Source organism: Uloborus diversus, unplaced genomic scaffold (assembly GCF_026930045.1).
Source record: "Uloborus diversus isolate 005 unplaced genomic scaffold, Udiv.v.3.1 scaffold_888, whole genome shotgun sequence".
NCBI lineage: Eukaryota > Metazoa > Arthropoda > Arachnida > Araneae > Uloboridae > Uloborus > Uloborus diversus.
The window spans coordinates 33,731-51,837 of NW_026559108.1; the positions used below are offsets into that span (position 1 = coordinate 33,731).

Here is an 18,107-nt window from a genome sequence, read left to right on the forward strand (position 1 = left end):
AAGACATTCAAAATACTTTTCAAAAGTCAAGGCTGGTAAAAACAAACTTGAACATACACAAAAACTTGCACATCGAAAAGAGAGGATGAATTAAACAGTCTCTATCCCCCCATGTTTGTAGATGTGTTAGAGAGAAAAGACCATTGCCTTGAAACTCTCACTTCTTGTTTTTGAGCATATGCATTTAATGAAGTGTAATGCTGTGAAAGGATAAGGATGTTATAAATTAGTTTAAATGGTAAAAAATTAGTTCATAACCATGTTATAACTTGTAGAAAACATTGCAATTGTTGCAGACATTTGAGAAATTTTTGTTATACGACACAAAGTGAAAATGACGGCTGTTTTAAAAAAGCGAGCTCTTGCTGAATATATTATGTCTTCTCAAGTAGGTGCATCTTAAAATTTAGCTCACAATTGAGATTTTCTTTAAAAATTAATCTTCTGTCACCAAGATTACTGATAGTGAAGAACTTGCTTCTTTTTTGCCTATTTTAGGAGCAGCCAAAAAAACCAGCAAAGCGTTTCCGAAGTATGAAGAAAACATCCAGTCTCACTGAACATGATTTAGATGTATTGAAAAATTCATCATCTGGTGAATCATTATCATTCTTACTTCAAATTGAGGAGCTTTTGAAAGGCGAAGTAAGAACACTATTATTGGTCTGCATGATATGTATTACAGTAGACCCTCGTTTTACTCGGGTTTATTTTACGCAGTTTCGATTATACGCGGTTTAAGATTTGACATCTTTATTTTGCTTTACTCAGATGAGTTTCGGTTTTACGCGGATGTGGCAACACAAACAGAAAAATTTTTCCCCTCTTTCAAAATCCAAACTCCTAAAGATTGCAGATTGCACATAATAAACTGCATTTTGGCTTGCTAGTAATTGAGCTTGGGCCACTGGAGACATTTTAAGCAATCAGTTCCAAAGCCCTTTCCAGAAGTAGAGTTATTAAACTCACACAGTTCAGAACTCACTGGAAGAAAAGCTTTTAGGAGTGACAAAGGCGGCCAAAAGGAGGATACTGACATCGGTGACACACAACCAAAAACATTCACATTGAAAATTTTGAGCCATTCCTAGACAACAGAAATGATCTTTCCGATTTATTAGAGAAGGAAGATTCTTTCATGGAAATGACGCAAGTGGTCATGGATGATTAATGCTGTGCAAAGAATTACAGAGAAAAATTCTTAAGGACTGTCAAAAGACTCATTGCCTCTTTATAAACAGAACATGAAATCAATTTGTTTCTTTTTACTGACAATTTCTTTTCTTTTTGTTTAAGCTTCGGCTTAATCCTTGTCCAATTGAATTCTTTCTTTCTGGGTTCGTACCTAAGCGAAAGCTCCTGACCTTTGCTTGCATTCCTATTGGTTCCTGATCGGTTTATAACTTTGTCATTGGTGTTTGGCTAATCCGCTGTTTTTATCTTTTAAGCTGCATGCTTATTTGCTCTTGGCTTTTGTCGGATGTCTTTTCATCCATAAGCTCATTATTTTTGCATTGAAAAAGGCGTTCCCTGTAACGCCGAAACACGTGTCTGCTGTAATTTACAAATTTGTGCTTCTACTTACGTTGTTTGGTCTGACTTTACTAAATAATGAGTTTGTTTAAACTTTTATAAGTAAGCAGAGATTTCCCTATGCATTTCTCTTTGGAATTTCTTTCTCTTGTGCGTTTTTCAGAATATCTTCATTTAAGAATCCTATTCTACGGAAACTGTTCATAACCTTGAAATTTACTGTTTTTGCATTGCATTTCTTTAAAAGGACATGCCCACTAAAATGTGATCAAATGTAGCAATTTTTAAATATTGTTGAAGGTTAGTTCCATGAATTAGTGGACAAAGCTGCTAATTTTTAAATTTCATCAAAACTTTAGTTTTGGATCATAATGTGCAGGAAATAAATCAAATTTTTTGAAATTAATAAAAATCACTGCTATTACTATATCTTAATATTTTTTATGAAGTATTTTTAGAGTTAATAGGGAAGTTTTCGATTTTTCAATTTTGTTTTTATATAATAGAGTAACATGTATGAATATCATAGGTGAAAATTTTTTTGCGATACTATAAGTAGTTTTTTTAAATTAATTTTTAAAGTTTAAGCGTTTGTGACGTCAAATGGCATAGGAAGTGACGTCATGCGCTCTTCGGATAGGGGAGAAACCGAAGAACGTGATTTTGACTTCGAAGACGAAACGTAAAAGACTTATCTCCTCGCGTTTCTGAACATTAAACCTCTCATCCTCTTGGAAATATTCGAATATCATCATTGATGTTACTTGAGGAAGATTATTTAAGATTGTGCTTTAACGAATCTTGCTTCCATAGTGTGTTCAAAAGGATTATTGAATTGCTAAAAAATAAAAATATCAGTGTGCTCAAAATGTCCCTAGCGAAAACAAGGGATCTTCGGCGGAAGGCTGCCCATTAGCCCCCTGTGACGTAAGCTCGTGACGTTTCAGAAGAACGCACTTTTGTGCATGGATTTTAAAAAAATCATTAAAAATCAATCACGGTGTTTTAAAATTCGGCAATGGTGAATTTTTTAGTTGAGGGTCAATTAACAATATCCAATAGCCAAAATATGAACATTTGATAGGTTGCAACTTCCCTATTCTGTGACCCAAACTACAAGCTTAAATTTTACGACTTTGATTTTAATTTAACTTTAAAATTTTAAATAGATCCTTTTCAAAAATTTTATTAGTCAAGAAAATTGATTCATAAGTACTTGAAAAAACATCAAATTTATTGATAAATATTTTTGAGTTTTTTAAAGGCTTTAGAATAATCTTTCCGTGACCTGTAATGTTTCACAAAAAAATAAAAACAAAGTTTTTAAGTTTTAACAAGGATATGTTTATATCTTATACTTTTATTTATATTTCCTCCTATTCTATGTTATAAGAAACATGCCCATGTAGTTAATTTTAAAAAATTGAATTACATTGAAGATTTTTAAATGTGTAATGTCTGTCACATATGTAATGTCAGGGGAGTTACATGTGCAATGTCTGTAATACTAGTTTATTTAAGAGCAATTCGGTGAAAAGTGAAGCCATTGGGTCATAATTTCATATTGCAGTTTTTGTTATTATATTTTACATCATTCTAAAGCATAAAATATATTTTTAGAATACTGCATTGGTTTTTTTAATAAAAGTTAAATAATATTCTTTTTTCCTAGTTGGAAGTATAATATTCAGGTTTTCATAAAAATAACAAAAAAAGTACCATATTTTCAAATGCTTAATTCTAACTAGAAAGTCGCCCGTCAAGGTATGATGGGTGAAAATTGCTTCTACTCTTCTACATTTAAACGAAGCAATTGCTTGTTTGATGATATTTTGATAGTTGAAATTTTAACCCTAACACCAGTGAATTAACCCTAAACCCCAGTACTAGCGTTTATTGTTTTCGTTTTTTCATTCCCCTGAAATGACACAGTCTTACCAGTAAATCTGTTAAGTTACCGGATCGAGTTCAGCCTTATCACAATAAAAACTTTTCCTGCATGTTAAATATTACCAAAACATACAGTAGACCCTCATTTTATACGGGGGTTACATTCCACAGGAATGCTGCTTAAATTGAGGCCTAATACTTGTGTTAAAATAGGGGTTTGGTTCCATAGATAACAAAATACTTAATTCTAGTGATGACTAATTGTATAATAAGTTTAATGCGTACTTATATCAAATATATGCACAACATGCATTTCTTTTGCAGCCAATAAGAATTTTTCTCTGTAATTCTTTGCAGAGCATTAATGCATCCATGATCAATTGTGTCATTTCCATGATAAAATCTTCCTTCACTAACAAATCAGAAAGATCATCTCTGTTGTCTAGGAGTGGCTCAAAATTTTCAATGTGAACATTTTTGGTTGTGTGTCACCGACGTTGGTATCCTCGTTGGTTTTGACCTCTTTTGTCACTCCTAAAAGCTCTTCTTCCCGTGAGTTCTGAACTGTGTGAGTTTAATAACTTTACATCTGGAAAGAGTTCTGGAACCAATTGCATAAAATGTCTCCAGTGAACCAAGCTTGATTATTAGCACACCAAAATGCAGTTGATTACCCGTAATCTGCAATCTTTAAGAGTGTGGATTTCGACAGAGGGGGAAATTTTATCTGTTAGCATGGCCACATCCACATAAAACTGAAACTCATTTGCGTAAAACAAAATAAAGGTGTCAAATCTCAAACCGTGTAAGATAAACCTGCATAAAACAAGGGTCTACTATATTATCAAGTTATCATGCCATGGCGCGAGTTTCTTGTTGAAGCACGCAGGTTACTCAATCACCTGCTATTATTTATATGAAAATAGCAAAATAAAAATGAACAAAATTAATTGCAGTACAGTTTAAACTATTAACATACTATAATAACATGCATTTATTTATTTTTTTTCCTAAGTAAAACTATACAATTTAAATTTTTTTTGAAATGAAGTTTAATTTATGTCCATAACAAAAATTTAGCAAAAGTTGTCATTACTTCCTAAAAACTCAAAACTAAAAGAAACCCTAGTACCAGCCAAAATAAAAGGACTATTTAAATTTGAGTCAGAAGACCATGCTGTGTGGTATAAGAAAACACAAATAGTAGCGACAACAGTTGATCCAACTTCGGTAAACTCTCAAACTTTAATAAGTATAGTTTAATAATTTTTCATCTTTCATATCATTCAAACATTCAATTTGTAACATTTAATGTTATAGGAAGTAAATATTTTTCATTTATTGATAGATATATAAATAAAAATTTGCACGTGTAATGTCTGTCACAAAATCTTGTAATGTCTGCCACAGCTAAAATTTTTTTAATAAAAATCCTTTTTTGAAATTTTTACTTTTTTTACTCAGATAATAGATCATAGAAAACATTCTTTTTTTACTAAAAAATTTTTTTTGAATACATAACATAAAAAAATTCAGAGCAATGGGATAACAACGAGGCATCATCCCATTTCCATGTCAATTTTTTGTAATGTCTGTCAGTGTTTTATTACTCTATAACTCAAATATTTAATTCAACATAATATTTTTTTTATTTGTGTGTAATAAGGGCATGAAAATGTCTTAGTGCACCAAAATTTATTAACATATTTTAATATTTGGTACCTGAAACTAAGGAAAATAGTTGTGTGATGTAATGTCTGTCACATATGGAATTAACCTGAAACTTTGTTCTAAAATATGAATAAGACAACATATCGTCGCCTCAGAGCAACAGTAAGATATCTTAATATTATTTCTGGGATTAGATATCTTACTGTTGCTTCGAGGCGACGATATATAATAACAGTGGCTTTGCTATGGGGGAGGGGAGGGGGCTATCTCTGTCACCTGTCTGGGGGCTGACACCCAAAGTGGAATTGCAAGTTTTTCAAAACTATGAAGCTAAAATGCATTTTCAAGCCGATTAATTTGAAAATTTGTAAAATCCCTTATTTCCACCCCACTTCATGTCAGGAACATACTTTTTTCAGGATTAGGTTCACACTGTCAATACTTAGAACTAGTAGTGACTACCTCATGTACCAAAAGATTGAACTCCCACTATCTTTCCCTGTGTTAAGATACGTTTGAAATTGATAATCATCCATCAATTTCCTGCAACCAGAGCCGGATTTAGGCTTAATGGGGCCCTAAGCTATTTCAGGTATGGGGTCCCTTTTGTAGTTTGAACAATGTTTCTCTCGGTGATGCAAGAGGAAATCTTTTAGTTTGTTTTTCTTTACTATGTTTGTCTCTTTTCTCTGATACAGCAATAATTTTACTTATTTGATCGTTTTTCAATGTGTTTTCCAAGATGTCCTTTTTGGATTGATCTTGGGAAACAGAAGGGTATCAAGAATAATCCAGGACTATTCTTTAAGTGGATTATGTTTTATCCCCGATTGTAGGGGACCGGGCATCTGGGTGTTTCTCCCCAGGAAAAAATTTTCAATAATATGTATAAAATTCAGCAATACTCTTTCTCAAATTAAGATAATTCACAGTAAAAATTATTTTTGATTCGACAAATCAATGACAGCATTTGACAGAGAGAAAGAGCACTGTAAGAGAAAAGACAATGCATTGTTTCTTGTTCACATCGGCTTTCAGTACAATTAGTTTTTAATCATCCCTCCAATCCTTTGACAAATATAGCAATGAATAAATATAAAATGGTCAATAGTAAAAAATGCTTTAAAAGAAATGCTGTTAGAAAATCTATACATATAATAAAAAAAGATGTTTGTGTGTGTGTGTGTGGCGCGCATCCCGGGAAAACGGTAAGGCCTAGGAAGATGAAATTTGGTATACAGGTGTAGTTTTTGCTGAAGTTGTGCACCTCGGGCTTCGATTTTTGATATTTTAATTAGAAAAAAGTTATTTAATGTTTTATGTAATTTTTAGCACTTTTTAGTGCTTTTAACCTCACAGAAACCGAAACAATCGCGCCAGACAAATATTTTTGGTACTATAGTGTCGGAAATTTAATTTTAAATATGATGAACAAAAAAAAATTTGAAGATAGAGCAATTTTTGTATTTTTTATGAATTTTTGAAAAAACCTTTAATTTGCATGTTCTTCTGGGTTTTATTTTTTTCTAATATCATCCTGCGAGAAGTATCAAAGCCTCATTTCTGAAATTTAAGTTGGTAATAGTAAAAACATTTCGCCCTCTTCAGAAGAAAAAAGTTCTTAAAAATACGCAATAGTTTTTTTTTTACAATTTTTTTAATGCTGAACACATCATGTCCTTTCACGCATCAGTCGAAAAAAGCGTTCTTCAATCTTTTATGCCTGTGACGTCACTACTTGGGTTTCGATTCGATATTTACGATGGAATCTTAATCGCAAGCAATGTTAATCTTTTTTTTTTACTATATAGCTTACTTCTACATTTTCCGACGTGATGACCACGTGTTTTTTCGGCAGCGCTTTCTTTTTTTCTTTCCTTTTTTTAATTTTTATTTTTATTTAGGGATTGCATTTATTTCTTTTTCCATCCCCCCCCCAAGCTGGACCTTTCGCTGTATCTATATTACGTTACATTTCATAGTTGTGCACATTAATTCAATAAAAACAGCGAGATTTTTTTTATCTTTGTCAAACGCTACTTTTTGCACACTACGGGGAATTTGAGCTTTTTTTTTTTGCTCTACTTAAATAAAAAAAAGCGGTTTTTTGAGTGTTCTTTGTTTTTATTAGGAAATGGGTGAGGAGGTCAAAATAAATAGAGATGGATAAGAAAATGTAGAGATAGATTGTAAAGGTAGATAGCCGCCGAAGGGGGCAATCTTGGCGTAAAAATGTGAATGGCACAAAAAAAAAGATAGAGATGGATTGATTAATACTGCTGCCAAATTTATTTAAAAAACCGCCGAAGGCAGCAAACTTGAAGTAAAAAGGTAAATGACAAGTTAGCTAAACAGCCGTCGTAGGTGGCTGCTTGCACATTGGATGTCAATGCCCCCTCCCTCCCCCACATACACCATGACTTTGAAAAAACAATGCTTTCACATAAAAGTGGAAGTGCATTTTGTTATTTTTCGACCAAATTTGCATGAAGAGTACGTCGTTTGTGTCTCCCCTCCCCCTCCTTTAAAAATATTCCAAACGACGAAACTGGAGACAGATCTAGAAAATATTTTATTCAAATTATTAATGATATAGATGGATATAGATTGATTGACACCGCCACGAAATTTATTTAAGCAGCTGCCGAAGGCAGCACCCCTGGCGTAAAAAGGCGAATGGCGTAAAAAGGCGGACCAGCTGGTCGCCGCAGGCGGCTAGTAGGTAAAAAGAGAGTAACATACTGCCCATTCGAACAGTTCATGTTCATTATTTATAGACTTGGTAAGAAATAAAATTGGAGCCCACTTTGCGTAGGATTTTCAAAGACTTATCTAATTTTTTCAAAGCCTCTACAACAATTAAAAATTATTTAACGCTCTTCATTTGTCCTTTCCAGTCTCTGATATTTTAGTACTTGATTGTAAATTTTTGCAGTCCTGTTCTTACTTTGTAAGAAACAGCTATTTTAAATTTGAAAGAAAAAAGAAACTAGATTTATCACATGACAACTTTTCTTCAATTACAAATGGGACAGAAAATGAAAAGGAATAGAGGTAGTGTATTTTTTCCGCTGCACTAAACAGATTGACAATATGCAGAAGAAGTAAGGTAAAAGCAAGCAATAATAAAAGAATTTCGAAAATACTGCATTCGGAATTCTATAAATAGCAAGATATGAAAATGTGAGTCACAAAAATTTGTAATATGTTTCAGAAACGTGAGAACCATGGTTTTTACACTTTTGGTGCAGATATAGCAAGGAGCTGAATTTGATATATATTGGCATCTCTCCTCTCCCACCCATTTGTGGTTGTAACCACACATTTCCAAATTTTTAAGGTTTTCAAGCACTAGGAAGGAAAATTAATTTTTTCAAGTACTTTTCCTTTTTTTTTTTTTTTTTTGGACTGAATCATGCTAATATCCAGGAGTTCGAGACCCCTAACAAAGGGGGGAGGGGGAGGGCACCAAGCTAGAGTGTGCTTAGCTTGTACGTAAATCCAGGTCTGCCTACACCACCTTACTTTTTTGACCTCTCCACGTACACATGTGTCTAGGGCATAAAAAGCGTTTATTGTTTTTATTAGTCTTTTGTACAATATCCTACTTAAAATTTCATTATAACACAAATGTAGTTGTTTCTAGATATTGTATAAAATTCATGTTTGCATGAAATATTATTATTATTATTTATTTATTTTTTGAGTTAGTAGGGGGGTGACCCACAAATTACTGCCCCGGGTGTCACCCATGCTAGGTACGCCACTGATAAAAGTACCAATAAAAGTGGTAAAAAAATTAAAAACTAAGCATGCAGCTTTTTCAAGGCTTTCAAAACTAATAAACCAATAAATTAATTAAAAAATACTTTTAATTAAACAAGTTATTAAGCAAGTGTGACATGCTCCGGAGGTGAGAATTCACATGTTGTGAACCAAAAATGTACTAAAATAAAAATTATTATTATTAAAAAATTGTTGGCAAGTTTAAATAGATGTATTTTTGATGAAATTAAAAATCATTTTTAAATGAAGTGTTCCCTAAATATTTTACTGTAAAAGGCGTGTGACAGAAAAGTTACACTTTTTGAAGAATAACCCATATGTGAGCTTAGCGGCTCTGTCTTTTTTTTTTTTTCCTGTGAATCTAATTGTAAATGTTGCAAGTTCTTTCTTTTGAAGTATACGTAACTGATGCACTTGAAATGTACTTAGCTACTTTAACACTTGCTCCTCACAAACTTCTCCACTTCAATAGTGAACTCGTGTCTTACAATTAACAATCCTATAATGTCTTTAGCTGAACATGCTGTCTAATTTCAAATGCTTCTGTCCTTCATAAACAAAAGGTAAACCAGCAAGCATGATTGTTTTAGACTATCTCCTTGCATCATTGGATTTAAAATCTACAAAGTGAATTGGACTAGCAACATTTTTTTTTAAAAGATTGTAAGTAGAGGTTTTTTGTTTCACTATTTATTTTTTGATAACTTGATCAAATCTTTCAATAAAAACTTGTGTAAACAGTATAACACATATGTATCAATTTTAAACATTTTATTTCACATTTAGATAAAAATTTATCATTGATTCACTTTTTACTTTTTTTTATACCCAGCTGATTATAGGCCCAGTGGCGGATACAGCCGGCGGGCAACCGGGCATTTCCCAGGTGGGCCGGTCATGTTTGGGCCACTCAGTTGCCCTGTCTACAAACAACAAAATGTAAATACCGTTACGTAAATTCTCTAGCTTCAATCCCTCTTAACGCATGGGCTCAAGCCCGCGACGCGGGTGGAGGGGGTAAGGCCGGCGTCAAGGGGACCGGAGGGGGGGGGGGGATACTACACCACCTCAGTTTTTCAGAAATGGAGCCGCCAATTTCATTTTAGTAATGCAATAAAAAACAGGAAAACGTTGGCGGTATTAAAAAGTTAAAATACTTTTGCCCAATTGTCAGTTTTAGTTACGAATGACAATTCACATTTACTTTACTTATGAATGACAATTAACAATTGTTATGAATGGTGTTTAATAACAATTGCAATAAAAGTGACATTTTTCAATAAAATTTTAACATGAAATGCAATTTTAAAACATATTTTAGAGCATCCAAAATATTATATTGTTAAGACTATTCAAGTAATGACCTCCGAAATGTGCGTTTCTAACACTTTTTACGAAAAATGAAGTTTTCAATTTCCCTCAGTATCCCTCGAAGCGTTCAAATCCACAGTTTAAGACCCTTAGAGATCCTTAATTAAGATAGTTAAATTTGAAAGTGATTAGATTTAAAAAGAAATAAAAACATGGATCTGGGGGATCGCCGACAAACCTACCCTTTCTACCATTTACCTTTCCTATTTTTTTTAATAAAAAATATATTCCTGAAAATCAGAGTTCAAATGGAGAAAAATACACAGGCCCCCGAAATATGGTTTATCTAGAAGAAAATTAAAATACAGCGAGAGAGATTGAAAATATTGAAATAAATATTCACACCAGTGTTCTAAGTGCGAAACAAAACTTTATCAAGAGGTGAAGAAGATTATGAAATTAAAATAAAATGTAGAGTGAAAAGAAAGGCCAAAGGTCATTAAGGTTATTTAAGGTCACCAAAGTATCAGGTCAGTTCAAAAAAAGTTTTTTTTTTTTACCTGCGGCCGCAGATGGCTTGCATTTCAAGCAAGTAAAAATACCAGGTTGGAAATTGAAAATTTTACTATGGAAAATCTATGTCTAAATGGTTTTGAAAGAGAAAATTGTAGGATGGTGATTCTTTTTTTTTTTTTTATCAGTAGTTAAAATAAATAGATAAATAAAGATTGGGGCGTAGCCAAAAGGAGAGAGGGGAGAGGGATCCAAAAGCTTATATCTTCCTTTTTTAGTCACCACAGCTAGCCTAAAGTGGGTTTTTAAAACTTTGCTTTTTAGGAATTCTCGGAAAAACGTTCTTATTTTAACGTCATAAAAGATGGCCCACAACAGCGTAATTGGGATTTCAGCTTCGAAAAACTTCGAGGAGAGCTTTTCCGGTGCAACCTACCTAGAAACTTCCCCTCCCTATCATTGAAGAGCGTCAGAAATCAGGATTGAAAAAATTTCGGAAGACCCTTGAACATTTTCCCATAACATCATTGAAGATTGTCTAAAATTACCTTTTCAGAGCTTCAATCTTGAAAAGAAAAAAAAAAAAGAGGAGAACCCCCGAATCTCCCTTCTCTTATAACAACATCATGGCAGAAGAGTTTTTGACCTATTCCCTGACATTAAATTAGAACCTCAAATTAAATCTAGACACCAAACAATTTTTGTAACTGGGCATAGTCTACATATTACTATATACTACCCTATCTACATAACTTCGTTTCTCACTTTCAGATTCTGTATCACGTAAAATTTCATGTCATATTGTCATGAACTCCCAGGTACACACAAGACCTTTATATCTTCCATTAATCTCATCTTTTTACATTAAATATAACCCTTCTCTTTTTTTCCTTCCGAAAATCTTTGCACAACTTTCTTTCATCCTCATGAGAATAAATTAATACACATCCTCTTTTCACTCTTTTCCAAAGGGGGTTATCTTGTTTAGGGTTTTTAAATTTAAATTACGAACTCATGTAATAAAAAATTACTGGTGTTTCTAAAATTTAATAAACTGTTTCGTTTTCAGTCCTTTCCCCCCTCCCCCTCACCCCGAGAACATAGTGATTCACATTGTCTATGTTTGGTTTAACATAATTATTTTCATTTGGTAACAATTTTTGGTTTTTATGCCATTTATCACGCAGCTTTATAATTATAATCATTCTGCATTTTTAATAAATTGTATTGTACTTCTTATTGTGTTTTGTAACAATCAAATTATAATTGTGACAGGTAACAGGAGTCTCTAAGGTGTATGTATACGCATAACAACACCAAAGACCGTTTACAGTGTTGCGTTGATAGGATTTAGTTTCGAAAGTTCACCATCGATCTTCTATTTTTATTAATACTACGAAAGATATTTAAAACACTGTTTCCAAATCTACAGTACGAAAAATTTGAAGGAATGCCCCCCCCCCCTTCTCTCGTCATCATCAGTAAAGCACGTCAGAAAACTCGGTTTTAATGCTTCAATTTTAGAAAAAAATCTAGGGAGAGCCCCGCCATTACTCCTCCACCTAAAATCATAGGAGGTCAGTTAAAGTTTCGTTTTTTGGAACATCACTTTTGAACAACTTTCTATGCCCTAGTTTTTATCAAAGAAAGCTTAGAATCACGTTTTTAAGCCTTCATTTTAAGTAAATTCTTGGTGGATGCTGCTCGAATCTCTTCTTTCACTAACATCACTCAAAATCTTCTAAAACCGAGTTTTCAGAGCTAAGATTTTGAAAATTTCCTGGACGCTATCTTCCTAACATAATTGAGAAAAATATAAAAATTCAATTTTGAAGTTTCACTTCCAAAAATTGCCAGAGGAAGGCCTTTGAACTTCCGCTCTTCCTACATCACCAGAGATCATCTAAAATTGCGTTTTTAAGAATAAAATTTTAAAAAATTTCCGGGGAAGAAACCCCCTGGACCTCTTATTTCTGACCTAATGTTGAACTTACAATTAGGTTTATGTTGCTAATATTTAATGCAATGACTCCCATAAGCAAGAAAATAAATCTACTCTCTTTCTCTTTGTGTATTGCTGCATGTGTTTGACAAAATTATGGGGTCAACTCGCGGCTCCCTAATAACTTTTCTATTCTAACAAAAGTTATGTTAGAAGATATTATTACGGAAATAATCAATGATGCTCCAATCATTTAAAAATATTTAAATAGACTATTTTGCCCCCTCGCCCCCCCTTTTGTTTTTACAAGCCAAGATTTAGCTTATCTTGAATCAATTATTCACCATTAAAACACACAAAAATAATGGAACGGATGTTCCATTATTTTTTTCTTTTTTCAAGTATTAAATTTTACGAATGATTTCTTCATATTTAAGGGACATTGTTTCCCAATTGTTTGGTAAAAATTAGTATTAGGAGTTATGGGACCGCGGCATGCTTTATGCCAGGGCCGATTTTTTTAACCAATCCGCCACTGTATAGGCCCATTGGGTATTTTACCCAAACCTAATCACTAATTGTACTAATCATGTAGTTCCCTGGTTAGGATCGATTCTAACCTTTTGGGATAATGGTAAATGGGTGAGTTTTGCACTTGTTGAAGCTTAAAATTTCTGTTTTTGCAATTCTGTTTTCCATTGTGTTCAGTTTTATATTTAAATTTTATGAAGGATTTTTTTCTTATCAAGGGCGTAACCAGAAGACATTTTCGGAGAAGGATATAGTTAACTTTACACCCAATTATTTTCTTGGGTCTTACCACTAAAAATTTTATGAAAGATCTAGGGCCGCCGAGAGCCAAGGAGTTCTTTTGACAGCTTAGTCTACAGGCTCCTGTCCCCCTAACTTCTAATACTTACAATACTTATAGTATTATTATATATGAATAGTTATAGTCATTTTTTATGGTCAAAAAAGGAAATGTTTTGTTTCCAGGGGAGGGGGGATGTCCTCAAAGCTCCCCTTGGATACGTCAATGGGAGGGAGAGGAAGAAATGTAAAAAAAAGAAATTTCAGTTTGTTTTCATATGCCTCTCTGCATTATATCCCTCGATTTTTCCAAAAAAAAAAGTCTTGGATAAAATGGTTCCTAATCATAAAAAAATGGCTACTGTGAACTAAGTGTTGACCAACTATTTTTGACTGAGTAAAATTGGAATTTTCAGGACTAACAAACCCTTCTTCGAGTATGTTCTGCATCATACAATGGTTGCAATTGGATGTTTATGTTTCATTTTATTTTGATTTGTTTATTTCCGTTTTTTGTTTCAGGTGGAGACCGTACCATTGTACAACACTTTGCTCGATCACTTTCTAAAAGAACCAGAGGCAGCAGTTAGGGTAAAATTAATCAGCATCCTCTCTCAAATGGTGCAAGGAAACTTAATTGAAGTCTGTAAGCTGTTTGATGACTTGCAACCTCTTCTGAAAGGAGAAACGTCCCATAAAGTTATTGCAGTCTTCCTCTCCACCTTTCACCAAACCAAGAAACTTGAGACAGATGACAAATTTCATCTTCATATTTTTCAACTGGCTAAAAAAGTGAGATTTAAGGAATTTGCTTGCAAATTCATATGAATGAACATCCTTTTCTCATGTACATTATATTAAGCCAGAATAATATTGTTGGTTCTTTTTTCCACTTTAACTTCTTATGAAAGAGGTTTTAAGTTTTGTTTTTTTTTTCAAATGTATATTAATGACAAAAGTAAATTTTTAAGGTCATTTTTTCAAAAGATAATTTTTTGGTTTTTGTAATGTTGCATGCCTTTTTGTGCTGTTACACATACTGTAAATACTGTTTGCATGAAAAATTTGACAGAGCCTAGTGAAGGAGAATTACGGCAACTTAATTTGGCAAGGTAAAGAATGTTCATAGTTTATTTGTTTTGGTAATCTGCTTCAAAAATTTATGAATTATTTTTCTAAACATAGTACAATAAAATCTCATTACTGCTAAAAGCACTGCAAACTATTGTTTGTTATAATAAAATAAACGTTCAGTTCAGTTTTAATTGCCTTTAGGATAACGTTGAAAAAACTTCATTTTAACCAAATAGTTGTTCCCCAAAAATCAGCTATATCAAAATAATTTGATGCCACAAAACTTTTTGCTGTAATGCTATTTTTGGAACAATTTTCATCCAACTACTTTGCTCATTCTGTGATCAAAGGTAACCTATGAACTGTCGGTTTTTCAGCTCTATAAACTATGTAATTAATGTTTTGCTACTAATTTTTTAGTAATTATTCTAATTTTTAGTAACATTTTAAACAACTAATTAGATTTTTAGGATTCCAACAACAAAATTAAATATTTACGCAACATTTGCAATGAAGTTTTATTTGTTTTTAATTTTCTATTGATTTCTGTTACAACAAACAAAATGTGGAGCCTCTTGAAATTCGTTTTAGGATTTCACTATGTTTCGACAAAGAGATGTCCTTGATATTGTTGCATAAGCATGTAATTTATAGTGTGATTAAGCATGAATACCTGATTCCAAATGTAAAGTGTTTAATATTGAGTGAGCAATATAGCAATTTAGCCTGAAATGGAATGAAAAAATCTATCCTGGACATATTTTCTTGATTTCTTATGCTTTATTTTTCTGGAATTAAAGAGCTGGTACACTTTTTTACAAAGAAAGTTAAATGATGTTACAGCTGCCTTCCTAGAAATTCCTGCCTTCTTAGAAATTCCATGCCCAGGGCACAGGCCTCCAATCCAGCAGTTTAATCTAAACAACTAGCAATTGCTGTATTAACACTAGAGTTTTTGACCCTTAGCAAACGTTTTTTGCTAACTACTCCTCTGTATTTTCAAGAATAATTCATTCCTTCCTTGACTTTTCCTAAATCATCATGCTATGTAATCATATAAAGTTTTCAAGAAAATGGTATTTTTTCAAAACTCAAATTAAAGGGTTATGACTGGAAGTGTTGGAAGGACTCATTGACCCCTTGGACGAAAAAAGGAATGCAAATACTGGAATTTACTGATGCTGAGACAGAGCGGAAACTGAAAAGTGCCTCTTGGAACAAACATTGCAAGAACTTGCAGCATTCATAATGTTTTTGTACATAAAAGGGAAGATTAGCTGCTAGTTTCTGAAATGCAGCTGAAATAGTGCTGATTATTTTTAGAGTATTTTAATTTTATTAAATAAGTCATGTATAAGTTCTTAAAATCTCTGCATCCTTTAAATAAATTGTATGTATTATCAGGGCCGTATCCAGAGGAGGGTCCCCGACGGGCACCCCCCTCCCCGAAACCCGAAATGTTTTGTACCATAAAATTTTTTTTTAACGTTCTAATGTCAGAAAAGAAAAATAACTATGTTTTTAATTCTTAATTTCATAACTATTAAACGAGTGAAAATTTGAAGAAATACAGAAAGAACAATTCTAGTTCTCATTAGCGCAAAACATACTTGAAATGTAGACCCTTATTAGGGCTTCTTGCTCTCTTTCCCAATTCAACTCATCAGGGACATTCAGGGCAAAGGCTTGTCAGTTTGGTAGACTTGCCCTCCTATGCCCAAAACTCTTATAAAGCTTACACTGCACTGATTTGGAGCCAGGGAATCCCCATGGGCTGGGCCCCTAGTTTCCGATTAGGCTAGTATCTGGTTACCAAGATGTGCCAAATTCAGCTCCTTGATAGATCCTATCTTTTGTCTCTTATCAAGAAAATAAAGCATAAATTGTCCAAATGGCCAGAATATTATTCTTTTGTTCTTATTTTCTGAATTTCTACACCATTTTTTTTTTTTTTGAAACTATTTTGTACAATTTTTACAATAGGGAATATGATGAAATGGGGGGGGGGGGTGAAGATGTTGGGGGAAGTGATCAAAAACAAACTATACTAAAAGCAGATATGAGCAAATGACGATGTGCTTCTCTTTTTTCCTCCCTCATTTTTCCTCTTGTCGAGCAAGCAATTTTTGTTTTGATTGATCTTGAATTGCAAAAGAATGCATAACTTTTAAAAGGTTTTGTTTGCGTATTTTTCTTCATTTTTTTGCAGTCTCAATTACCCTTTATAAGGCCTCAAAATACAGATTTTTGTATCTATTTTTCAAAAAACCCCAGACCCCCTGAAATTATGGATGCTCTGCATCCCACTTAAAAGGTCATTCTCTTGTAATCCTTACCACTACAAGGTGAATTAAAAATATAATAAGAAATTAAAATAAAATAAAAACATTGGAAACATAAAAAATTGAGACCAAAAACATCTTCTATGTTAAATGTTTTTATGTGTGTTTGTATGTGTGTGTTAGGGCAAATTTGCAAATCTGAGCCCCTCCTGAAAAAAAAATTCTGGATATGGCCTTGTTTATTATGGATATGTTTATTTCAAACTAATGTTTACAAATGTATAACATGACTATGCAGCTTTCTTCTCAGAGGGTTAAAACAACCCCTGCCGTAATTCTAGTGTTAAGAAATTACATAGACTTATTATTGTGCAACTTTTAGTGCAAGTATTTGTTTTTAAAAAGCAATTAATAAGGGCATTAAAAATGTTTTGTATTAATTTCTAGTACTTGAATGATCACAGTCATGAAGTGAAATGTGCTGCATTATCTGTAATAGCTGATTTTATTGCCTTGGATGACAAATCAGAGTCTTTTCAAAAGACTTTGCATTTGCTGGCTGAATACTCTCATGATCATGAACCTAGAGTGCGTACTGAGGCTTTAAATGCTCTTGTAAGTATTTTCCTTTTTGACCATCATTAATCATTTAAAAGGCATAAAAGGTTATTGTTAATTTATATTTTTATGTTCCCTTTCCCTTTATAATTTGTATGTAATTCTGTAAGTATATTTATCAGGGCTAGCAGGTGTTTTTGATACTTGGAAGTTTTATCCGGTTTTAACTGGGGGGGGGGAGGGCAGTTTATATCGTCTTGTCGCCCATTTGGTTTTTGACATAATTGTCAACAACCTAAATTTCTGTCCAAAACTTTTTTTAAATTAATATTGACAGCAAAATTACCTTAACAACTGATTTCATACACTAGAGGAAACTTTTTTAGTTTTAGATTTTCAAAATGATACACATTCATTGCATTATTCCACAAGCTGCTTCTCTGTAGAATGAAAGAGATTAATATAAGAGTTACTATTATTACAGAATAAAAAGTATTTGAAGTATAGCAGTATTTTGAAGAAAAAAAACCTGTTAATTCCATTAATTTTCCATTGCTGAACATACATTTGTCTGGATAAACTAAATGCTCCTTCAAGTTTCAAAACAATGTTCTTTCAGTTTTCTATGCTTCAACAATTCTTTGATTAAAAGATTACTCTTGACATTAAAGAGAAATATTTTTAATCATTTAACCATTAGCATCAGAGAGAACCAGCTTTTGTTATTTAAATAGATA

General features: G+C 32.8%; 1 protein-coding gene across 1 annotated transcript in view; it reads left to right on the forward strand.

Annotated features, from left to right (window-relative positions):
* Positions 1 to 267: 267 nt before the first annotated feature.
* Positions 268 to 18,107, forward strand: part of LOC129233995 (integrator complex subunit 4-like protein 2) — a gene marked incomplete at its 3' end in the record, with an annotated part of 41,951 nt that continues 24,111 nt past the window's right edge. The window contains exons 1-4 of the mRNA XM_054867904.1: positions 268 to 388; positions 499 to 645; positions 13,979 to 14,248; positions 17,260 to 17,427. Of these exons, the coding sequence (XP_054723879.1) occupies positions 335 to 388; positions 499 to 645; positions 13,979 to 14,248; positions 17,260 to 17,427 (639 nt within the window). The remainder of the gene's footprint in view (positions 389 to 498; positions 646 to 13,978; positions 14,249 to 17,259; positions 17,428 to 18,107) is intronic.